We start from the raw sequence: 26,349 nt of genomic DNA, 5'->3' as shown, positions 1-26,349 counted from the left end.
TATTTAGGAGAAGTAGTACCGGGATAGAGGTGGCACTACCTTAACCTATACAATGAAATCTGGTTGGTGTACGTTAATAAGTTTCCTCGCAAAAATGCTCTTTCGCTCTTTTCAACATCTGTAAATTTTCTCCTCACTTCTCTATACATCTTTATCAATTTCAGAACTTCTTTTCACCGATATGCCGAAAAATAAAAAAAAAATTACAAAATTAATTTACGGTGATTAGCTAATCTTAAAGATTTGTTCTTAGATTTTATGTTTATATGATGAAATCCTCAGGTTTTTTTTTTAAACTGAATTAAAGAACATTCTTGTTTAGAGACTCTGTTCGGATGATATTTGAAGTTCAATATATATTCAAAAACAAAACTGTTAAAAATCGTTAAAAAAATTTAAATTTATTTCATTCAAAATAAAAATATGTAGATGTATCAACCATTTTCCAAAATGGATGTAGGTGCATTAAGAAACACTTTCCCTTACAATCATTTCTAGTTTTTATATTGTCCGAGGACGATTTAGATTTATAATTTAGAATTTTATATCCTAATATTCATTACTTGGTTACGAAAGATATTGATTGTGAAAACTCTCGTTCGTCATAACAATTTTTATGCTGATATTCTTCTTAAAAACTTATTTCAGACCTTATTTTATGACGGGTTTCTTGCTCTATTAAATACTCAATTCCACAATCCAGAGGGTTTTAATAAATTTTACAATTCAAAAAATTAAATATTTTTCCGAAGTGCAAAAGAGCTAATTTTGATCAATTTAGGTGTCCTGTATCGAAATATGCATTAGATTTTTTTCCTATCAGTTTCTGTTTTTAAAATAACTTTTGAAGAAAAAAATGTAAAACATATTTGAAAAATTCTTGATTTTTTGACAAAACTGTGATAAACCTTTTTATGAAATACTTTTTTAAGCTATGTTAGATCATTTTTAGAAAATTGTATCTCTGTAATTAAAAACAAAATTCAAAAACTCCATAAAAGTCGCTAGCGATCGCTAGTTGAAACTGCTTAATGTTTTGAAAAAGTGCTCTTAAAAAGCACTAATCGCCAAGAGCTTACCAAACATTTAAAAATAAGATATACAAAACACAAATTCTGTATTCATTTTAAACAATATATTGATTAGAAATGTGGTGCTGCCAAATGGAACGAAAAGGGACAGTTTTCGGATTAGCTTAGTAATGTTTCTGTCCAACTCCTCTTCATCAGTTCACGATTTGCTTTTAAAAAGACAGAAGGGAAAAAATTGAATTAATATACTCTTTTACAATTTCATTCCCGAAAAAAGAAACAGCGATGGCACCTAAGCGTTGAAAAAAAAACTAAATCTCACAAAAACTATCATAAGACGATTCTCTTAAGAAAGACAACGAAAATGGTCGTAACGTCGATCATTTTAAAAACAAAGTTGTTTTCTTGAAGTCCAAAAACGAATAAATAGTCACAAAAAGAATATTTAACATCACTAACGATTGATTACATAAACTTAATTTGAATCAATTTTCAACAAAATACACTCAATCATGAAATTTTACTTCCTAAATCAATCAATGCCACTTTTTGAAGCCGATTTTGTGTTCTGTCCGAGATTAATTTCTCATCTTTTCCGTTATCAATACCTAATGACGGCATAAATACGGTAGGTTCTTCAATTCGGAAGTAAAGACTACTCGAAAAGAGTTCTTCGCCTTTTTTTAAGATTCCAGCAAAATATAAGCTCGTATATCTTCTGAAATCAATTTATAAAAACAATTAAAAATTCGGTCGAAATTGAGGTTTTAAATCTGAACTGTGATGAAAGTATGATTTATTCGTCTCATTGATTAGTTTAGCATTTTTCAGTTAGCAGAACAGAAAATTAGCGACATTTTCTTATCCAATAGCTCACGAAAAATTCAGCAAGAAACTGAATTCACTAACCAAAAGTTAGCGGTCCAATTAGCGCTTAGCGGATTAGTGGTTTTGTGCCACTGGAATCACTTTTTGTTTTCCATGTAGATTTTTTGGTGATTGATTTTAAAAAGTCAACGGAAGACGGAAAACTATGAAAATAATACATTTTAGATTTCCTTATGTCATATCGCCAGAACTAAGAGATGATAGACAAAATCTGACAAAAGATTAAAGTCTAAGGGCGTCAAAATCTTACAAATCAGCCATTAAAACATCCCAGACAACCATTTGGTGGGTATTTCGAGTTTGCAACGCAAATATACGTGCAAATATACCTATAAACATATCGTATATAATGCAGCAAAACCAGTATATATGTACGTATCATTTTGGAGGCCATATAGGTACATTAGCACACATATTCTTGATTTGAATTGTATTGAATTACGATTTGCACGATTTGTCATATGCATCATTTACGACAACCCTGATTCTTTTTGGTATATACTATGACAATTTACATCATCATATAGATGATTGAGGTTGTAATCTTGTAGGTCTTCGCTCAATATGCGATTGGAAATATCTTTATATACGACATTTTTCGTTACAATATGGAAAGTTTGACGACTTATTTGGTCGTCTTTTGCAATTTGAGGGCAGGGCTCTAATTTTCCGTCAGTTGAATAAAAATAAGATTTTTTTTTTGGGATTTTAAACCAATTGGTTTATTCATCTCCAAAAATAACAAAAATAAGATTATTTCAAAGAAATGCGTTTTTGCTGTCAAATTCCAGTTTATTTACCTTCAAATTTATTATTTGCCTAATTGCTGATTTTTTTCAACGTTCATGAAGTTATTGTTAGAACCTGGACTTGATCCCCTGACGATACGATCTGCAGCTTATGATGGTTCCTCGACGCTATTTGGAATATAGAAATTCTAGAGGATTTGCTTCAAAGGCATTAAACAAAAAGCAAATCGAATATTTCTATAACTAAAATCTTTTAAATCGTAGAACAAGTCATCGATGATCTAAAAATAGATCAACATTTAGAAGCCTCCTTAAATACGATTCTAATCATCGATGTCTTATTATCATAAACGATTCTATTGAACTTATTTGTATTCTTATACGATTGCCAGCATATACGTTTTACGAAAATCAGACATGCGAATTAATTTGCATAGGTATACGATTGCATGCACATTATCACGAATCAATGCAGTTATATCCGTTTTTATAGCGTATATCGCCAAGTGGCAAGCAAAGTTGCGAGCTTATTTTCTTTCTGCTTAGATCTAACACCTGATTTGTATGATAATATAAATCGTATTTCATGTTAAAAAATCCTAATTTTGAATTATTTTATGTATAGCACGCAAACTCTGTCAATCGTGGCTGATCATCGTCCCAGACAACCATTTGGTGGGTATTTCGAGTTTGCAACACAAATATACGTGTAAACATATCGTATATAATGCAGCAAGACCAGTATATACGTATTATTTTGGAGGCCATTAGCACACATTTTCTTGATTTGGATTGTATTGTCGAGATAAAATCATGCAATGTATTCAAATACGATAAAGAATATGCATGGGCCGCACATTGTAGGTGCAGATATACGAAAATGAGTTCAAATAAAATTCTATACGATATAATCTGTAAAATAAAATAAGACTTCTGGTTGTCTGGGACAGGACTCAAAAATGCTGTTCCATTGAGTTACAGTTAAAAAAATATTTTTTTTTAAATGGCAAGACGTTTTTATTGAAAAACAAATCTGTTTACAAATGTAAAACTAAATCTTTCAACCTTCCTATTTTATATTGATTTTCGAAAAAAAATTACCTAATTCAAAAGCGCTAGTTGATATTCTAATTTGTGATTTTTTTTTTTGTCCAAATAAGTTTGTCATTGTTTTTCATTTCCAAATTTTTGTTTTTTTTCTGAAACGCATATAAATTTAGATTTTGAAAATGAATATCATTGTTTGTTCCTTTGGTAATTTCCAGGACCCAATATTGCAATCGAGGGTGCAATCATATTTGGAGCTTCAAATTTCGAAAAATGATTCGAAGTAGCAGCTTCACGGCTTCATTTAAATTCGCAATGTTAACTGAATAAGTATTTGCTATGTGCTTGAAATATTTACTATAAAACAAGATTTTCCTTTTTTTTTAATTTTTTTTTCTAATTTCCTCATTGATCACTCAAAAAATTAAATTTGCCAAACTATAAAAACTTTCTCATTAAAATCATTCAATGATGAATTCAACATGTTGAATTAAATAAATATAAAGTTTTATTGTGAACTTCAAAAATTACTTTTTAGCCATTTCTCAAAAATTTTAGTATAAAAATATAATCTCTGACTTTGATCATTGTAAATTTTCTATTCAAATTCAAAATTTAATCGTAGAATTTCCCAATGAACCCTTCAGATGAAAATTAAGAAAAGAAATCTAAATAAATATGACAAATAATATTAAATCAATACAATTTCCCAAATAATTTTTAATCAGAGTTAATTTCTGACCTGATTTGAAATTTATTTAAAATAAAGTATTTATGTTTCATTTTTAAATCTGGTGTTGTATTTAATGTAGTGTATTTTGTGTAAACCCGATGATTTAAACTCTGGTTTTGATTTATACTCAAAATTTTTATTCTTATTCGTTTGCTGGTGTTTCCGAAGTATTGATTTTGAATTTGAAAACTTAACTGCTTATGATTTATTCTGAATCAAATCTCTAACGCAGAAGAAGGAAAAAGCAATAATTCGAAACTTTAGTTCTGGGTAATTTTTTATCGAATCAATGAAATTTATAATTTTTTCGAATTTATTGAAAAAAAAACTTTTAACGAACACAAACACACACACAGGATCTCAATGAAACTTGTTGTTTCCTCGAAGAGATTCCTTTTTCACTTAACTCTAGGCGTACAACTTTCGAGGATATGATGGCTAGCATCGTACAAATGCTAAAACCACTAACCCACAGAAAGTGTACTATGTATGCCGTGACCGGGATTTGATCTCATGCCCGTTGGCTTAGAAAACTTAAATGCTATCCTCTACACCACGGGCTGCGGCTATTGTTATTTCTAACAAAATTTGAATTTCGACGTAATTATTCGTTAAACTTTTCCATAGTGTTGTTACTTGTTGTTGTTCGACGTTTGTAAAGTTGTGGTACGATGGAATATTTTGCTCAAACTAGCCTTCGTGTACTTATTCATCATTCTTAGATGATTTAATTTAAATTGGAAAAAACTACCAACGACTTCGACCATAAGACTCAAACAACTAGATACCCATCCTATGGTAACCACACTCCATGCCGTGTACAAATCTTCAAAGTGAATGATCACTTCACTGTCTATGTTCCCTGCATCCTGGGCCTTATTGACGTAGTTCAAGCCCAACAGCTTCTGGAACTGCTGCTGCTGGTAGAGCTGGAAAAGGCCAGATTCAAAGAACCGTCGCTGCATACAATGAAACTTGTGGATCAGTGGGTTTCTTCCAAAGAATTTGTAGAGCTGAATAAACTGCATCAATGTGTCCGGAAGCACTCCGACCAGTGCCCGACCGGATTTTGGATCAATGAATTTTGGCAAAATGAGCACCAATCGTGCATCGTTTAGAAGAGCTGTCGTTGGGACGCTTCCATCGAAATCGTCGGACTTGTAAACGAAACGTAGATTATTATGTGTCTTCGGGAGTAGGTAAATAAATTTGGAAACCTTGCTGTAGATAGGACCCTCGAGGTCTCGAATGGAACGAGGATCCTTAGCAAACGAATCGGTACTCATCAGAGCCACCAGCTTGGTTTCATACGATGATAATAGGAGAAATGTAAAAATGATGAAGCCTCCGGCAACTATTGTTTCAATCACCCTGGAATCGTTGTCGATGTTGTCCTCTCCTAGAAGTGCCGAATAGAACAGATTGCTCCGGAAAATGTCCGGCCAAGCGCGTTTGCAACACACACTGAAAACACCCAGCAAAGCTATCAGCAGCCAGACCTCCCATTCGAAGGGATTGATGAAAATTTCCCACATCTTCAGTTTCCTGCCTCGAGGAAACATCACAACCAGCTGACTCAGAGGATCAATAGTTTCCAGGTATTGATCGTTATAAGTATCTTGCAGGATCGTCCGACGTGAGAAGTGAAAAGTTCCAGATTTCCTAAGTTGCATCGAACAATTACTGTTACAGCTGGACAGAAAGCGTAAACCCAACGATCCATTCATGATTTTCAACAGGGCACGATAAGCTTTGAAGTCCGGTCTATTTGCGAAATAAATCAAATGTTGCCGCGATGGTTTATTCATCGAAATTACTGGGATGGGCTTTCCGTGGAGATTAGTGTAGGGATCACGAAATATTTCATGGAATTCGTCCTTTTCAGTGATACGTTTGAGATCGAAAGGTCTGTGGTAATAGAAGATCTCGTACTCGTTTGACTCCGTTACTCTCACAAACACCGAGTTAATGTTTAAATTTTTATTAAAAGTGCATAAACTGGCCCTACTCGTCATAAGATACACAATTTTTGCTGTAAGTGGTACTCAGCTGCCAACATCGGGATTGAACGTTCCACACAAATTTCCCACTTCAACGATGACCAACACAGGTTTTATCACCTTCCAAACTATTCCAAGGTTTTTCTCATTCTTATCGTCGTTGAAGCTCTTCAGCGTTATCACAACACCTCCGGTAGCTGACATAAAATCTGTTAAATTGAGTAACTGTTCAGCTTCCGAAGATTGATAATACCACACATCTGGAATCGCTGAAGATTCATTCGCTAGATGTTGGAAAATTTGATAAAGTAAGCTGGACACCTTAAATGGCTCTTGATATGACAGCTGAACTGTTATTGTAGAAACCAACAGAATTGCCCTCAGAAAATGGTTCATGTTGTCGTTCTACATTACTAGTGGAAATAATCTTTGCTTTGAGAGTGAATACTACTCATGAGCCCATGTTTCTTTTATATAGGTTTACGATTTATTTGCCCAATAAATTATTCAGGACAAGTGTAGACTGTTTTCCTGTTACACGGTTAAAAAAAATTTTGACTCAATCTTGTTTGAACATAACAAAAGCCGAAAATTTTAATTTCTTTTTTCTTTGACCCTTTTTGAGTATGTTTAGATTCAAGTCTATGATAGTTTCTTAATTTGGTCAATCTTCTACTTGCAGCAAAGAATTTGTTATGGTTTCAACAGTTTTTATATAAAAAGATTACGTTTCAATTTTACGCATTGTTTTTGTACTCATTTATCATGAATTTTCTCTTAGAATTTTCAAAACCAGAAATTTCAACGGTTTTTTCACAACGATTACAGGAGTATCGCTTGTGCTTATTTTTTATTGCAAAAATTAACCAAAGTTTGCTCTGTGTCACTTTAGGTTTGCTTCAGGTGATACATGCGATAGCCAACATTACATTGACTGAAACGTGTAATACAAACCCAATTTCATGTTTGACTAACTTGCATGCCAATGATATGCCTTTCAATTCTTTAGGGAATCAACTCGATGGAACGTTGGGATACAAATATTTAATATCTTTCGATTATGGAAGCATAGAAGAAGACTAAACTCCAGAAAAACTATATTTTAATATCACTATGTTCAGGATCGCCCCTGATGACATTATAAACCGCACTCATTGAAAGATTTCAAACTTAGTGGACTGTACTTTTACCACATATAACTTAGACTTCATAACAAGGACTTTCCGACTGTTAAACTGACTTTGGTTTATCTAGACTGACGATGGTGGTTGGCTGGGAAATGAGATCGAACCAAGGACTGACTTTAGCTCGCCCCTTCGGATAAATCTATTTGTGCCCGAGGAAAACCGATGATTTTTGATGCTCATTACTGCCGTTAACCCTAATCCGATTTTGAGTGTCCATATGACACTATTAGAAGTTTGGTGGCTTGTATCTTTTTTCGAGTTCATCCAAATTATACAATTTCTTCGAGGACCCTCAATGAATTCTTGAAATATTTAAATTTGCATCATTTCTTTTTTTTGAGTACACCCTGAAAGCCCAGGACAAAAACTCCCTAATTAGACATTTAGTGTCATTTTGACACTCTTCGCTAAAAAGCGGATATCTCTCTTGATTCTCAACCGATTTTTACTAAATTTATTGTTTTGGAAACCTCGTGATGTACCTCAAATATGTTTTTCAGACATTATTCACTTACAATACTTCAATTTTCCGCTATTCAAAGTCTAAGGGAAATAATCCGAAAAAAACATGCTTCGGCAAAAAAGACTTTAAATCAGCTAAGGCAGGGGTGAGCAACCTTTTGAACCAACGGGTCAATTTGAATTTATAATCATTCCGGCGGGCCGCACTAAAACAAGTTTAAAAATCTTCATTAGCCGTGTTCGGAAAATATTGATAGTTAACGTCATTCTTTTATAATCACAAATTATTGACAATTAAAAACTGAAAAAGGAAAGAAAAAAAATTACACAGTATTGATGAAAACTTTAAAGGGAATTTCAACACAATTTTTTAAACACAAAACAGTTTTTTTTTAATTTGTTGTTTCAAAACGATTTGATTTGTTTTTAAAAATAAAAAATGAAAATTTTCCGAGTCATAACGAATTTGAACTGTTTTCTTAAAAAATCATTTCAAAGTCTTCTGGAGCTAAACCACTGTGATAAGTAACAGTAAAAAAACATTTATTTTAAATCACTCTCTTTCAAGCGTTAGATTTTGAATCTTTTTAAATTCCAGTTCTCAATCGTGATTTCTTGAATCCGAAATAAATTTCCCCGCTATTTTCCCTAAGAGAAACCACCATCAAAAAGCTGAGCGGCTGACTAAATAACGGTTAGTTACTTTATCGCCTTGGAAGGGTTTTACAGTGTTTCGAAAACTTATCTATAATTTTCCCTCTCTTAATAGCCACCATTAGCTACCCTAAATCGCAAAAAAAATCATAATTTTACAGATTTAAAAATTTGACAGATCTAGAATGTGTCATAATTTTACAGATTTTAACCATATTTCGTCAAAAATTATATTCTGAATTTTATTTTTATTATGCATTGCATGGATTTTCATCATTCTATTAAGATACCACTGGGAAAATTTTAAACTAAATTTATATTTTAAAGTAAAGTGACTCTATTTAGCGTTGTTTGGTATGATTTCTCTATGAAAAATAGTCACACTTTTGTTGTAAAATCAAACATATTTTATTGTCGAGAACTCGTGTCGAGTCATGTCGATAAGAACCATATATATTCAAGAACGAAAATAGTTATTTTGTAGAAATGGTAATTTTTTTGGCAGTATTTAAGCAACGGACTTAAAAATGCCAGTAATCATCGCTACCCTTCCAGTTATTTGTTTTTTTTTGTCCGGTTTCATGTATTGTGAAGTGCAAGTTGCAAGTGCAAGTTGTATAATAGGAGAAAATGTAGTTTCAATAAAAAAAACCCACTAATATTGTTTGCAAATTAATAATTTTACAGTTTTGCTTTAAATAGAACACAACAAATGCTTAAGACGTTTGAAAAAAAAAGTTATCTATTTGAATAATTGTTTATCAAATGTATATTTTATTTAGATACTAACTTATAACTTTTCAAGATTTAGTATGGGCTGGTATTTATTTTATTTTATTATGATTTACAATCTATAGAGTTTCTTCCGTCCATCGAAAAAGAAATTAAATTAGGAAAAAGCTTCGCGGGCCGTACAAGAACCTCTCAAGGGCCGCGCGTTGCTCATCCTTGAGCTACGGAAAAAAATCAAAAAAAAAATCACTTTATGTCCAAGAAAGCTGAAGCTAGAAGCAGTTGCACATAAGGATATATATTTTTTTTTTAATTTTTTGAGATCATGACCATAAAAAAAATGATTTAAGGGGTGTAAAACCCGTTTTTTTCTACATAAAAAATTGTTTAAGTCACACTACAGAAATTTTGAAAAGAGGGTTGAAAAGTTAACAAGAGAGATTTATTGGTTTGATCCAGGAATGTCAAATTGACACTCCAGGGACCGTAACAGATATAAATTTCACGCCATTTCGACTCTACAGTGCGGCCCATAATTATTTTTCCGTTCCAGAACACACTGTAACAATAATTTGTATTTATTTATGTATCATTAACAAAAAAATGAACCTTCTAAAATATTGTAAAATTTGTTTAAGTAACTGTTCATTAGACTGCCCCACATTTGTATGGGAAATTCAAAACCTGTGAAATGTTATGCGCTGCAGGTTAAAATTGATCCTAGGCCTAGTACAAGATCTCATGCCAAATTTGGGCCAGATCGGATCACGTTTAGGGGTCGCTCAACGAGCCTCAAGTTTGTATGGGATTTTGAGACATTTTGTTCGGGAGAAACATGAAAAACCAGTTTTTCATCAATAACTTTGGTTCCCGTCGGCAGATTTCTTTCAAAAACGGGTTTTCTTAAAGCCTAAATTATGAAAAATATTTCATCCGAAGACTGCATTTCAATTACAGTTAAGATAAGAAAGTTATAAGGCTTCAAAAATGGTTTAACTTTTTTAAGGATGGTATTCATCACTGTTAATGAGTCGAGGCGGTCGAACATATTGACTCCTCATTAACAGTGCTGAATACCACCGTTGAAAAAGTTAGCCCATTTTTGAAGCCTTATAACTTTCTTATCTTAACTTTAATCGAGATGCAGTCTTTGCATGAAATATTTGTCATAATTTAGGCTTTAAGAAAACTCGTTTTTGAAAGAAATCGGCCGACGGGCACCAAAGTTATTGATGAAAAACTGGTTTTTCTGGTTTCTCCCGAACAAAATGTCTCAAAATCCCATACAAACTTTAGGCTCGTTGAGCGACCCCTAAACGTGATCCGTTCTGGCCCAAATTTGGCATGAGATCTTGTACTAGGCTAAGGATCAATTTTAGCCTGCAGCGTATAACTTTTTCAAAAGTCGGGTCATTTGGGGCACTCTACTGTTCATGGTAACTGAATGAAACTAAACGAAGTCGAATCAAATCATATTTATGAGTAATTTATCTTGTAGATGTATACCTTCGCATATTAATGTCCAATAGCCGGTGAATCAAAAACGCATATATTTTATAACATTCGATTGCTGCTATTGAAAAATAAAACGACTGGTTCCGAAAATACGAAATGATAGGTATCGGTATCGTTACTTGACCCTAACATAAAAAAAGATATTACAATCGATTAGGAAAAATCGAATTGTGGCCAGGTTTATTCTGGCCGGATCAGGAAAAAAAAATATTCTTAAGTGATGGAATCGTTTCTAGCGGAATATTGGAGGAAAATTTTTGGACTCAGCATGAAAGGAAGTAACAAATTAGAAATGAGAAGTTAGAAGTAAGACATGAGGAGTGAGGCGTGATACATTTGAAGATGAGACGTGAAAATTTAATACTGAGAAGTGAGATGTGTGAAGTGAAAAGTGAGACCTGAAAATGAAAAGTGACTGAACTTCTTCCCTCTCACTTTTTTCGCACTTCTTACTTCTCGCGTCTAACATCTCACTATTCATTTTTGTATCTCACTTCTCACGTCTGATTTTTCTTGTCAAACTTTTAACTTCTCACTTTTCGCGTCTAACTTCTCACTTTTCATTTTTTGTATCTCACTTCTCACGTCTCATTTCTCATGTCTCACTTTTAACTTCTCATTTCTCACTTCTCACTTCTCACGTTTTACTTTTGAATTCTCATGTCTCTTTTCTCACTTTTTATTTACCTACAGATTTAGACTAAGAGCTTTCCTTCAACAGGCGATGGAAGCGGTGCCGAGTTTGGGTGCTGGTTTTCCACAAGTGGGATGCAGCTAAAATTTCACCCAACTTTTGACAGAACTTCCTAAGCAGAGAAAGAATAAGTTTTCGCTTCTATCGCCTATATGCCTAACGAAATTATCTAACTCTAAGGCGTACATCTTCAAGGATAAGATGGCTAGCATCTTACAAATGCAAAAACCATGTATGCCGTGACCAGGATTCGATCTCATGAACTCTGGCTTAGAGAACTTGAACGCTATTCTCAAGAGCACGGTCGGTGGCCATACAATTTTTTACGGTACAGCCAGATTGGCAATGGCCACAACTGTTCAGGATCACCCCTGATGGCTTAGATCGATAGCATCAGATTTTCTTTACCGAATAAATACGCACTCATTCAAACAACATTACAAATAGTGGACTGTATTACTTCGATTTGACTTAGACTTAAACTACAATTACTCCGACACAAACTGACTGTGGTCTCTCTAGACCTCTGACTATGGCCATGCTGGCCTCTGACTTTGGCCTCACGGGCCGCTGATAGTGTTACCGTGATCCGTCTTCGCTGGTGGTTGGCTGGGAAAAGAGATCGAGCCTTAGGGTGATTTTGGCTGGACCCTTCGGAAAAACCTCTTCGTTGCCGAGGAAAAGCCGATAATTTTGGCGCGCATCACACCGTTAATGCGCGCAGCATCGCCATGTTGCTACTGGGCCATTTTCTTCGTTAGGGTGGTTCAGGGTGACTCGTTCGTTCCAGAACAACAACCTTGTGCCCCTGAACCATTTTTTATTTATTTTTTTCCTTTTCTTGATAATCTTTTGCACCGAGAGAGAGAATGAAGACAAACATGTATCGACTTGTCGTTTGTTTTGAAGGAAAATCAATGTCAATTCACTGTAAATAATACATTGATGAGTGGTCCAAACAAACAACCGAAGAGTCTTCGACAGAAGATCCTGGGGATTCAAATAGCCCCAAGGTCTATTTTCAGCTCATTTGAACAATTATGTATGAAATATTGTTTATTCGGAAGTTTATGACTGAAATCTAATAATTTCTAATGTTTCGAAATTAAAATGGCAAACAAAAAACAATAATGAAGGTTTTTTAAAAAAAAATCAACCTATATTTTATATTTTAAAAATTTTAAAACTTTATCTATGATTCAGATCAACTAAAAGTTGCCAAAATTTAAAAAAAACTAATTTGCAATTTTGAGACTCTAAAAACAGTTTTTGAATGTCGTAAAATATGGTGAATAGGTACACAAAAAGGAAAAAATGTTGTAATAGAAATATCAAACAATCCGTACATTATTTATTTCTTCTTTAAGAGCGAAAATGTTCAGAGATTTATTGCGTTAGAGCAAATATAATTTTGAATTACTTGATGTTGCTTAAAATAAAATACCATAACTAGTGTCGTTTGACATCACTACAAATAGTCAAGAGACATACAAGTTTGAAATATGGTGAAAAATTCTTTCTTTCAACATGATTATGGAAAGGAAAAAAAGGAAGTTAAATATTTTGTACAGCTTGGAACGGTGACATATTAAAAACACTATAATCTGCCCATTTACTAAGGGGTTAATCGGAACATGTCCATAAAAGTGTTTGCAATCGTAGATTGTGAAAAATTTAATGGAACTTAAGTGTCTCTGGAGTAAATTGGAGAACAGATTGTGGATAAAAAAAAGGTGAATAGGTACTGGAGTTTGAAAAAATAAACAAAAAATCTGCAAAGCGCAGACCTATGCGCTGATTTGCGTTTTGAATTTTTGAATGCTAAAATGAACGTATTTTTATTATTGATAGTTTCTGAGTACACGAGTTTCTCAATAAATATGCAACTGTCCCCATCAGAGCCGGATTAGCAACCGGGGGGCTCGGGAGAATTTTTCTCGAGGGGTCCCTATGAATAATTTTTTTCAAGAGATTTTTTTAACTTAAACAGATTCTGGAAATGAGTTCAGTATATTGCCTTCAAACAACCTTTGTGTCTGTTATCTTCAAACATTTATTGTTAAAACCTACATGTCGTGTAATCGTTGAGAACGAGATATTCAACAAATCGCAATCTTTAAAATACAAAAAGTCGTTTTCATGTACTGTGTTGGAAACCTAAAAATGTATTCCGAATTATAATTTTAAATTAAAAATCAGATTATCATATGGTTCAATATTTAAAACAGAAACTTTGGTCAAAAAGTCTTTCTAAATATGACAAAAGTTTTATTGGAAAACAAACATTCAGAAGGGGAATCAAGTGTGAAAGGAAGAAGATAAGATAAATGACATATTCTTGTTTAGAGAACAATATAATGAAATCCATAATTCCACTATGAGAGTGTTTCAATGATGAAAATAAATTGGAAATGATTCACAAAATTCAGGATATTATAGTGGAGGATTATGTGAAATTTAAATTTCATCAGAGTAAAAAGTATAAACTATGGGTTGAATCGAATGAAAAAAATTGAAATCTCAAATCCCAGATTGAAATTGGAATGAGAATTGAAAAGAGAAACTAAGTATTGAAGATTGGTTCAATTTCATCAATTACAGTTCACGCTCTTTATTTGGACGCTATTTCTCACAAATGATGGAAAAATTTCAAGACAATGCAACAAACCTTGTAATTGTGCAAAATGTTTGGAATTCATGAAAATCGGAGATGGTTTTCTTTAGTTTACTTATTTTGTTACCCTGTTTTTTAGGAGTTTGCTGCTGACTTGTGCTGATTTGCTAATAATTCTGCAAAGCTTATTTTAGGGGGTCCCTTTATTTGTTGTATTTTAATATGTTTTAATTCCATTTTCCTGGTTTCATACAGTCTTTTCTAGATTTGTAGGGCTTAATGTAATGTTTAGTTATTTTTCCTCGGGGAGGGCTTCCCTGAGCCTGAGGGGCCGGGGCAATGACCCCCCACCCTCTCCCTTATTCCGGCCTTGGTTCCTATTCACAGTGGTAAAAAATGTGAACAACGTGATCGATACTTATAACCACAGCAAACATGAAATCGTATCAGATATGATAACTGAAGTCGTTCACAATGGTGTTGCAAATTGCAATTCACACTGCATAGTGAAAAAATCGTATAAAATGTCGTCTGAAGTCATTTTAAATCGGATATGATAGAAAGTCCGCAATTTTTTGTAAATATTGAAATGATTTTGCTCCCGCACGGGCTTCAGGTGGGAGAATTATCTTCATGTTTTCTCTGCAATCAGCAGGGCATCCAGATGGCTAAAAATCAGATGAAAATTGCGTTATATGGACCAATGAGGGAACAGTAAAATATTGTCGCTGGCAACGATTTGAAGGGTGTGAGAGCAAAATCTTGGGATCTCTTGCATTCTTCCGACAGATTTAAATAAGGTTCGGATAACACCCAATTGGTGTAGTTTTCGTTGTTTTTGAAAGAAATGAAATTATATTATTATTGTATATTGCCTCCACATTGGTAAGTTAATGCCTTTTTTTCAACTTTCATACGATCATCTTATAATATTTATGAAACGTTTATCAAATAAGCATTAGAATAAAGTTAAAAAAAAAGTTTGCTGGGATTTTGTTGTTTTAAATTTCATCTTATAGATGTTTCCAAAGAAGTCGGTAAAATGAGCGTTATAAGAATGTGTTACGATTTTTTCTAATTGCCCTATAAAAGAGATAAAAAATCCAACTTTTAAACCGCAGGTCCAATCTCTTAAAAATTAAATTAATAAATTGTTGTGGTGCAAATTGTTATTGAAAGTCTGTCTTTAGTATTAGTAAATGTTAAAAGAGGTCCAAAAATAAAAACTGAGCTAGCCAGTATGCCATTCTCCCAATTTATGAATTTTCTTTTCTTTCTCATTCCTACAGGTCTCCTGGATGCGCAAGAGGGACCTTCACATCCTAACGTCGGACATCTTCACGTACACCGGAGATCAGCGGTTTTCCGTCATCCATCCACCAGATTCCGACGATTGGGATCTGAAGATCGAGTACGCCCAGCAACGAGATAGCGGAATTTACGAATGTCAAGTGAACACAGAGCCGAAAATTAACCTGGCCGTCAATCTGGACGTATCAGGTGAGTTTAAGATTGGAAATATGGCTTAAAAATTGTTTAATTCAAAAAATGCGGAAAAGCTAGCCACAAATTCGAAAAAGTAATGATTATGTTTGTTAACTTGAGTAATTTGTAATAGTTTTAGGGTACTATAAAATAATGTGAAATTATCATGTTTGATCTTTAATAGCTCCTGTCTATTGCTATCGTCTGTAGAGTAAAGCATGTTTGTAATAATATCTCTCTTTTTCTTTCTTCTCTTCCTGTACATATAAACTAAATCACCTGTAAATATCAAATCAATTCGAAAATTGGCACCATTTCTAAAAATCGCTCCATCACAATGCACCCTTCAGAGGAACGTGAATTTGTGCAAGCATCTGGCGGAAAACATTACGTTGGTAGTGCTGGAATAGGTAAATGCACCTCTTGATTTGTAAATATTGCATACACATTGTCACTTCCTTCACAAAATCTGTAAATTTCTTCCTCAACAAATCGAACAAACCAAAACTTCGAACCAATCGAACCAAAAAAATGAATCACAACAAAAAATTCACACAAAGCTGACAAACAGATGACCAAATTTAAAAATGAACGACTAAAAAACAAAATTAACAAAAATGACAAAAATGACAAAAATGACAAAAATGACAAAAATGACAAAAATGACAAAAATGACAAAAATGACAAAAATGACAAAAATGACAAAAATGACAAAAATGACAAAAATGACAAAAATGACAAAAATGACAAAAATGACAAAAATGACAAAAATGACAAAAATGACAAAAATGACAAAAATGACAAAAATGACAAAAATGACAAAAATGACAAAAATGACAAAAATGACAAAAATGACAAAAATGACAAAAATGACAAAAATGACAAAAATGACAAAAATGACAAAAATGACAAAAATGACAAAAATGACAAAAATGACAAAAATGACAAAAATGACAAAAATGACAAAAATGACAAAAATGACAAAAATGACAAAAATGACAAAAATGACAAAAATGACAAAAATGACAAAAATGACAAAAATGACAAAAATGACAAAAATGACAAAAATGACAAAAATGACAAAAATGACAAAAATGACAAAAATGACAAAAATGACAAAAATGACAAAAATGACAAAAATGACAAAAATGACAAAAATGACAAAAATGACAAAAATGACAAAAATGACAAAAATGACAAAAATGACAAAAATGACAAAAATGACAAAAATGACAAAAATGACAAAAATGACAAAAATGACAAAAATGACAAAAATGACAAAAATGACAAAAATGACAAAAATGACAAAAATGACAAAAATGACAAAAATGACAAAAATGACAAAAATGACAAAAATGACAAAAATGACAAAAATGACAAAAATGACAAAAATGACAAAAATGACAAAAATGACAAAAATGACAAAAATGACAAAAATGACAAAAATGACAAAAATGACAAAAATGACAAAAATGACAAAAATGACAAAAATGACAAAAATGACAAAAATGACAAAAATGACAAAAATGACAAAAATGACAAAAATGACAAAAATGACAAAAATGACAAAAATGACAAAAATGACAAAAATGACAAAAATGACAAAAATGACAAAAATGACAAAAATGACAAAAATGACAAAAATGACAAAAATGACAAAAATGACAAAAATGACAAAAATGACAAAAATGACAAAAATGACAAAAATGACAAAAATGACAAAAATGACAAAAATGACAAAAATGACAAAAATGACAAAAATGACAAAAATGACAAAAATGACAAAAATGACAAAAATGACAAAAATGACAAAAATGACAAAAATGACAAAAATGACAAAAATGACAAAAATGACAAAAATGACAAAAATGACAAAAATGACAAAAATGACAAAAATGACAAAAATGACAAAAATGACAAAAATGACAAAAATGACAAAAATGACAAAAATGACAAAAATGACAAAAATGACAAAAATGACAAAAATGACAAAAATGACAAAAATGACAAAAATGACAAAAATGACAAAAATGACAAAAATGACAAAAATGACAAAAATGACAAAAATGACAAAAATGACAAAAATGACAAAAATGACAAAAATGACAAAAATGACAAAAATGACAAAAATGACAAAAATGACAAAAATGACAAAAATGACAAAAATGACAAAAATGACAAAAATGACAAAAATGACAAAAATGACAAAAATGACAAAAATGACAAAAATGACAAAAATGACAAAAATGACAAAAATGACAAAAATGACAAAAATGACAAAAATGACAAAAATGACAAAAATGACAAAAATGACAAAAATGACAAAAATGACAAAAATGACAAAAATGACAAAAATGACAAAAATGACAAAAATGACAAAAATGACAAAAATGACAAAAATGACAAAAATGACAAAAATGACAAAAATGACAAAAATGACAAAAATGACAAAAATGACAAAAATGACAAAAATGACAAAAATGACAAAAATGACAAAAATGACAAAAATGACAAAAATGACAAAAATGACAAAAATGACAAAAATGACAAAAATGACAAAAATGACAAAAATGACAAAAATGACAAAAATGACAAAAATGACAAAAATGACAAAAATGACAAAAATGACAAAAATGACAAAAATGACAAAAATGACAAAAATGACAAAAATGACAAAAATGACAAAAATGACAAAAATGACAAAAATGACAAAAATGACAAAAATGACAAAAATGACAAAAATGACAAAAATGACAAAAATGACAAAAATGACAAAAATGACAAAAATGACAAAAATGACAAAAATGACAAAAATGACAAAAATGACAAAAATGACAAAAATGACAAAAATGACAAAAATGACAAAAATGACAAAAATGACAAAAATGACAAAAATGACAAAAATGACAAAAATGACAAAAATGACAAAAATGACAAAAATGACAAAAATGACAAAAATGACAAAAATGACAAAAATGACAAAAATGACAAAAATGACAAAAATGACAAAAATGACAAAAATGACAAAAATGACAAAAATGACAAAAATGACAAAAATGACAAAAATGACAAAAATGACAAAAATGACAAAAATGACAAAAATGACAAAAATGACAAAAATGACAAAAATGACAAAAATGACAAAAATGACAAAAATGACAAAAATGACAAAAATGACAAAAATGACAAAAATGACAAAAATGACAAAAATGACAAAAATGACAAAAATGACAAAAATGACAAAAATGACAAAAATGACAAAAATGACAAAAATGACAAAAATGACAAAAATGACAAAAATGACAAAAATGACAAAAATGACAAAAATGACAAAAATGACAAAAATGACAAAAATGACAAAAATGACAAAAATGACAAAAATGACAAAAATGACAAAAATGACAAAAATGACAAAAATGACAAAAATGACAAAAATGACAAAAATGACAAAAATGACAAAAATGACAAAAATGACAAAAATGACAAAAATGACAAAAATGACAAAAATGACAAAAATGACAAAAATGACAAAAATGACAAAAATGACAAAAATGACAAAAATGACAAAAATGACAAAAATGACAAAAATGACAAAAATGACAAAAATGACAAAAATGACAAAAATGACAAAAATGACAAAAATGACAAAAATGACAAAAATGACAAAAATGACAAAAATGACAAAAATGACAAAAATGACAAAAATGACAAAAATGACAAAAATGACAAAAATGACAAAAATGACAAAAATGACAAAAATGACAAAAATGACAAAAATGACAAAAATGACAAAAATGACAAAAATGACAAAAATGACAAAAATGACAAAAATGACAAAAATGACAAAAATGACAAAAATGACAAAAATGACAAAAATGACAAAAATGACAAAAATGACAAAAATGACAAAAATGACAAAAATGACAAAAATGACAAAAATGACAAAAATGACAAAAATGACAAAAATGACAAAAATGACAAAAATGACAAAAATGACAAAAATGACAAAAATGACAAAAATGACAAAAATGACAAAAATGACAAAAATGACAAAAATGACAAAAATGACAAAAATGACAAAAATGACAAAAATGACAAAAATGACAAAAATGACAAAAATGACAAAAATGACAAAAATGACAAAAATGACAAAAATGACAAAAATGACAAAAATGACAAAAATGACAAAAATGACAAAAATGACAAAAATGACAAAAATGACAAAAATGACAAAAATGACAAAAATGACAAAAATGACAAAAATGACAAAAATGACAAAAATGACAAAAATGACAAAAATGACAAAAATGACAAAAATGACAAAAATGACAAAAATGACAAAAATGACAAAAATGACAAAAATGACAAAAATGACAAAAATGACAAAAATGACAAAAATGACAAAAATGACAAAAATGACAAAAATGACAAAAATGACAAAAATGACAAAAATGACAAAAATGACAAAAATGACAAAAATGACAAAAATGACAAAAATGACAAAAATGACAAAAATGACAAAAATGACAAAAATGACAAAAATGACAAAAATGACAAAAATGACAAAAATGACAAAAATGACAAAAATGACAAAAATGACAAAAATGACAAAAATGACAAAAATGACAAAAATGACAAAAATGACAAAAATGACAAAAATGACAAAAATGACAAAAATGACAAAAATGACAAAAATGACAAAAATGACAAAAATGACAAAAATGACAAAAATGACAAAAATGACAAAAATGACAAAAATGACAAAAATGACAAAAATGACAAAAATGACAAAAATGACAAAAATGACAAAAATGACAAAAATGACAAAAATGACAAAAATGACAAAAATGACAAAAATGACAAAAATGACAAAAATGACAAAAATGACAAAAATGACAAAAATGACAAAAATGACAAAAATGACAAAAATGACAAAAATGACAAAAATGACAAAAATGACAAAAATGACAAAAATGACAAAAATGACAAAAATGACAAAAATGACAAAAATGACAAAAATGACAAAAATGACAAAAATGACAAAAATGACAAAAATGACAAAAATGACAAAAATGACAAAAATGACAAAAATGACAAAAATGACAAAAATGACAAAAATGACAAAAATGACAAAAATGACAAAAATGACAAAAATGACAAAAATGACAAAAATGACAAAAATGACAAAAATGACAAAAATGACAAAAATGACAAAAATGACAAAAATGACAAAAATGACAAAAATGACAAAAATGACAAAAATGACAAAAATGACAAAAATGACAAAAATGACAAAAATGACAAAAATGACAAAAATGACAAAAATGACAAAAATGACAAAAATGACAAAAATGACAAAAATGACAAAAATGACAAAAATGACAAAAATGACAAAAATGACAAAAATGACAAAAATGACAAAAATGACAAAAATGACAAAAATGACAAAAATGACAAAAATGACAAAAATTACAAAAATGACAAAAATGACAAAAATGACAAAAATGACAAAAATGACAAAAATGACAAAAATGACAAAAATGACAAAAATGACAAAAATGACAAAAATGACAAAAATGACAAAAATGACAAAAATGACAAAAATGACAAAAATGACAAAAATGACAAAAATGACAAAAATGACAAAAATGACAAAAATGACAAAAATGACAAAAATGACAAAAATGACAAAAATGACAAAAATGACAAAAATGACAAAAATGACAAAAATGACAAAAATGACAAAAATGACAAAAATGACAAAAATGACAAAAATGACAAAAATGACAAAAATGACAAAAATGACAAAAATGACAAAAATGACAAAAATGACAAAAATGACAAAAATGACAAAAATGACAAAAATGACAAAAATGACAAAAATGACAAAAATGACAAAAATGACAAAAATGACAAAAATGACAAAAATGACAAAAATGACAAAAATGACAAAAATGACAAAAATGACAAAAATGACAAAAATGACAAAAATGACAAAAATGACAAAAATGACAAAAATGACAAAAATGACAAAAATGACAAAAATGACAAAAATGACAAAAATGACAAAAATGACAAAAATGACAAAAATGACAAAAATGACAAAAATGACAAAAATGACAAAAATGACAAAAATGACAAAAATGACAAAAATGACAAAAATGACAAAAATGACAAAAATGACAAAAATGACAAAAATGACAAAAATGACAAAAATGACAAAAATGACAAAAATGACAAAAATGACAAAAATGACAAAAATGACAAAAATGACAAAAATGACAAAAATGACAAAAATGACAAAAATGACAAAAATGACAAAAATGACAAAAATGACAAAAATGACAAAAATGACAAAAATGACAAAAATGACAAAAATGACAAAAATGACAAAAATGACAAAAATGACAAAAATGACAAAAATGACAAAAATGACAAAAATGACAAAAATGACAAAAATGACAAAAATGACAAAAATGACAAAAATGACAAAAATGACAAAAATGACAAAATGACAAAAATGACAAAAATGACAAAAATGACAAAAATGACAAAAATGACAAAAATGACAAAAATGACAAAAATGACAAAAATGACAAAAATGACAAAAATGACAAAAATGACAAAAATGACAAAAATGACAAAAATGACAAAAATGACAAAAATGACAAAAATGACAAAAATGACAAAAATGACAAAAATGACAAAAATGACAAAAATGACAAAAATGACAAAAATGACAAAAATGACAAAAATGACAAAAATGACAAAAATGACAAAAATGACAAAAATGACAAAAATGACAAAAATGACAAAAATGACAAAAATGACAAAAATGACAAAAATGACAAAAATGACAAAAATGACAAAAAATGACAAAAATGACAAAAATTAAAAAAAATGGCGAAAATTTCCTAAATGTCCCAAAATAAAAACTTCCAAATTATTTCATAAAAATTTTGAAACAGTCAACAAACTTTGCATTTTCAAACTACTCATAATCAGGATTGGATATGTGCCCGATACAAATTTGTTTCCATATTGGGTTGAAAACCAACCTTCCAATGTTTGTTGAAGGTTTGTGAGCGAGCAAGGCATCGAGAGAATCCAAGAGGGGTCTACCGGGGGAAAGCAACATCAAATTTGATGCGATTAGTTATGTCACACAAATGGCCGTCCCTTGTCAAAGAGTGAGAGAATTTCCATGTCGAACAGCTTGTTTGTGTTGGCAAGTTTGATGACATGGATTATCCACAAACTTGTTGATTAGTTAATTGGTTTGAAACTGGTTGGTGGGACTTTTCGGTGTGAAGTTTCCGATAGCAGTCCTCATATTTTGGAGGATACGGGAGAAATCAACCATAATTTAAAACAATCCTTAAAAAAATGTCCCCATTTTTTTGTGGTTTACTATCAACGAACAACACTTTTCCAGTCCCATTACTACGGGGCCAATTTTATTTATAACTTTTTTGGAACTGATAAAAAAAAATCTTCGCAAAAGGGTCACCGAATCACCGATGAGGGAGAGAAAAAAAGTTCCACTAGACCAGAAACCTCAAAACCCACCGGGCACACGATAGAAGCACCGAACAACGTGAGGTTAAGTTCTTCGAAGGAAACTTTTGCGCCAAAGTAGATTTTCCCTACCTCAACTTTTTTGCCACACGTTTTTGGGTGTGCTTTTTTTTGCTTTCTTGAATTTCTAACCTCTCTAGGTGCTGAAAATCGTTTCCAAAGTGGGGCTGAAAGCTTTCAACAAAATTGAAATATATTGGTGTGGAAATTTTCCGATGAAGAGTGGTGAAATGTCATCATTTATTTCATTAGGACAACGATTTTGGTATTGGGCCTAGAATTTAAGTTCACACTATCCTAAAAAAGAAAAAATGAATTTCGCAAGAATCAATTCATTTCAAATTCGTTGTAAAGACCATTTGAAATGGCATAAAATCACGGACCGGCTAAAATTTCGGCTTAAATTCTCAGTCCAAGGTGTTCGTTCAATCAAAACCAAACACCGCTTAAGATTTATTTTCCCAAGCACAGCAGCCAGCAGCAGATCGAACATGTCCGGCATCTTTCAGCTCCAGTGGGTTGGAAAATGCTTCAGGGGGTTCTAAGGAAATTATATCGCCATCGATGCCGTGGTGAAAGATAAAGAGATCTAGGAGCGGGGGAAATACAAGGTTACAAAACCAGAATCGATTCTGTCAGTTGGAAAATTTATGTACCTCACCTTGTTAAATCATTGAGAGAAAAAAAACTGTTTCGGCGATTGAGGGTTGAGGGAAGGTGCATCCGTGTGATTTATTTGATAAGTAAACCAGAACAATATTGATTTTGTATTTGAAGACTTTCTACGAAAAGAATAAAACCATTTTGGATACAGGAGAAGTGGTACTTGTTGTGTTGTGGTTTGTTTTGTAATGAATTGATTGGATTGAAATTTGTTTCAAAAGCAGCGAACCTAATCATTTCGGAAGAATTGATAGAAAAACAATTCAAGGTTGAAGGTCGGCATAAGGCTTACCAAAAAAAAACTTTCATTTGGTAGTTTTAATTTCATGCGTGAATAAGTTCCTTGTTAAGTATAGAAATTCTTAAATCAAAATTCACATTATAAGGAAAGTTTGTCACTACGTACACCCAAGGCCTCTGATCTTGATTCTAGATTCCTGAAAATATAGCAAGTACACTAGACCGCTGCAAAAATGACTTTTTGCTCCCATATGTTTTTTCAATGCCTTTTGGCTCACCAAGCATCAGTGTAAAATTTGAGATAATTTTGTTGATTCCTGAGTTAGCGCAACGCGTTTCAATTTTGTATGGAAGAAGAGATTTTTGCACATTAAATCATCCAGAAAATTCAAATAAGCTTGAAATGAAGTCGGTCTAGGATTTTTGGTTTTGACTATTCTTAAGCTTCATTTTTTGGTAACATGACAAACAGCTAAGAATTTCATGAAAAAAGTTATAACCATTTCAAAATAAAAAATCTGAATCCATTGAAAAGTATTTAAAAATTTCGGATTTTGCTTGCTAGAGCTGTTAATGATAGCATGGAATTTTTTTTTCAAGGCAATAAATTCAGAGGCAATGCAAACAGTTTTTTGAGATTTTTTATTTCCATCCTACGGTTACACAGCTTGCATTGAAGAAGAAGAAGAAAAAAACATAAAAATTTAAAAAAAAATTTTTTTTTATAGCATTGAATAACTTTTCTGGGTTATAAGTTAGGTTTTTGCTTTGTTCAAATGAATAGTATTGCAAGAATCAAGGCATATTTTTCATCCAAAGTTAAATTTATTGGAACTCTCAGTACATCTCTGGCGATTTTTGAATGAAAAATTTTGTTTTCCCATACAAATTTCCATACAAAATTAAAACTCGTTGCATAAATTCAGGACTGAATGGATCGCTTCCAAAAATTTTATTGCTATTTCTGCCAGCAAAAACAACCAAAAAAAGTTATGGGAGGTGTAAAAATTTAAGAATTTGAAATTTCCATACAAAACTTGCAGCGGTCTAAAGTACACTTTATTTTGAAGTGAGAGGTCACTATTCAACGCGCTCCATGAAAATTTCGATTCATTTAATCATCTCGTAGTTCTTCCCGAATCTAGCGACTTGAATCGTTTCTACTCAGCAGGCATTTCTCTTTCAAATATGTAAACTTTTTCCTACATTATTATCCAAAACTCACGCCACGTGCCCACGAAATAAACTGCGTTGAAGTTCTAAATAGTTTAATCTTTGAAATTTGAAATGGTCGTCGATACACATTTTTACTTCACTTTCTTTACTACCCATATTTTATCAAATTCACAAAAATCAGGCTTATTTTAAAAAAACATCAGGTAAATCAGGTTGTCAGGCTAAGCCTTGATAAATCAGGTAAATCCTGAAAAATCAGGCACATAGGCATCGCTGGTTATTGGTCTTATCTTGTGAGTGACAGACGGAGAGAGGAAAATTTTGAACTGAGATCCGGATTTATTGTCATTTAACGACACGAGAAAGTTATTTTACGCAACAGCGAATTTTTTACGTTTACTCCAAGTTGCATTTTTTCGTTTCTTATTATCTGGACTTCTTAGCCAACATGAGTTGCATTTTTGTTGATTCTTCAACCCAGAAAACATGAAATCGTATCAGAAATGATGACTTGAGTCATTTATAATGGTGTTGCAAATACAACTGCATAGTGAAAAGATCGTATAAAATGTCGTCTGGAGTCAGTTTAAATCGGATATGATAGAAAGTCCGCCATATGTATAAATTTTGAAATGATTTTATTCCCGCTAAGCCGAATATTCGGCTCACCGAATAGTTGAGCTTGGTATTCGGTCGAAAAGGGCGAATAGTTTTTATTAAAATTTCTAGATTAAAAGACTTGTGAACTTTTTCAAATCATTTTGAATAATTTATAAACTATCCAAAAGTAATGTTTTTAAAACTACACAATCATCCAAAATTTATGGGTTCAGCAAAACATCTGAGGTGTGTTCGCGGATCTTTCATTGTAGATCGTACAGGACAATGCTGACGAGAATTA

The 26,349-nt window shown here is 30.9% G+C and overlaps 1 protein-coding gene across 2 annotated transcripts in view; it reads left to right on the top strand.

Moving 5' to 3' along the window:
- LOC129751430 (uncharacterized) overlaps positions 1-26,349 on the top strand; it is a 462,239-nt gene that overhangs the window by 300,299 nt on the left and 135,591 nt on the right. The window contains exons 4-5 of one of the 2 annotated variants that reach the window (XM_055746923.1): positions 15,596-15,806; positions 16,142-16,201. In XM_055746923.1, the coding sequence (XP_055602898.1) occupies positions 15,596-15,806; positions 16,142-16,201 (271 nt within the window). The remainder of the gene's footprint in view (positions 1-15,595; positions 15,807-16,141; positions 16,202-26,349) is intronic. The other variant, XM_055746924.1, reaches the window with a different exon arrangement.

The sequence above is a fragment of the Uranotaenia lowii genome, chromosome 3 (genome assembly GCF_029784155.1).
Source record: "Uranotaenia lowii strain MFRU-FL chromosome 3, ASM2978415v1, whole genome shotgun sequence".
Taxonomy (NCBI): Eukaryota; Metazoa; Arthropoda; class Insecta; order Diptera; family Culicidae; genus Uranotaenia; species Uranotaenia lowii.
Note: the sequence above shows the minus strand (reverse complement) of the source record. Positions and strands in the feature narration are given on the sequence as shown.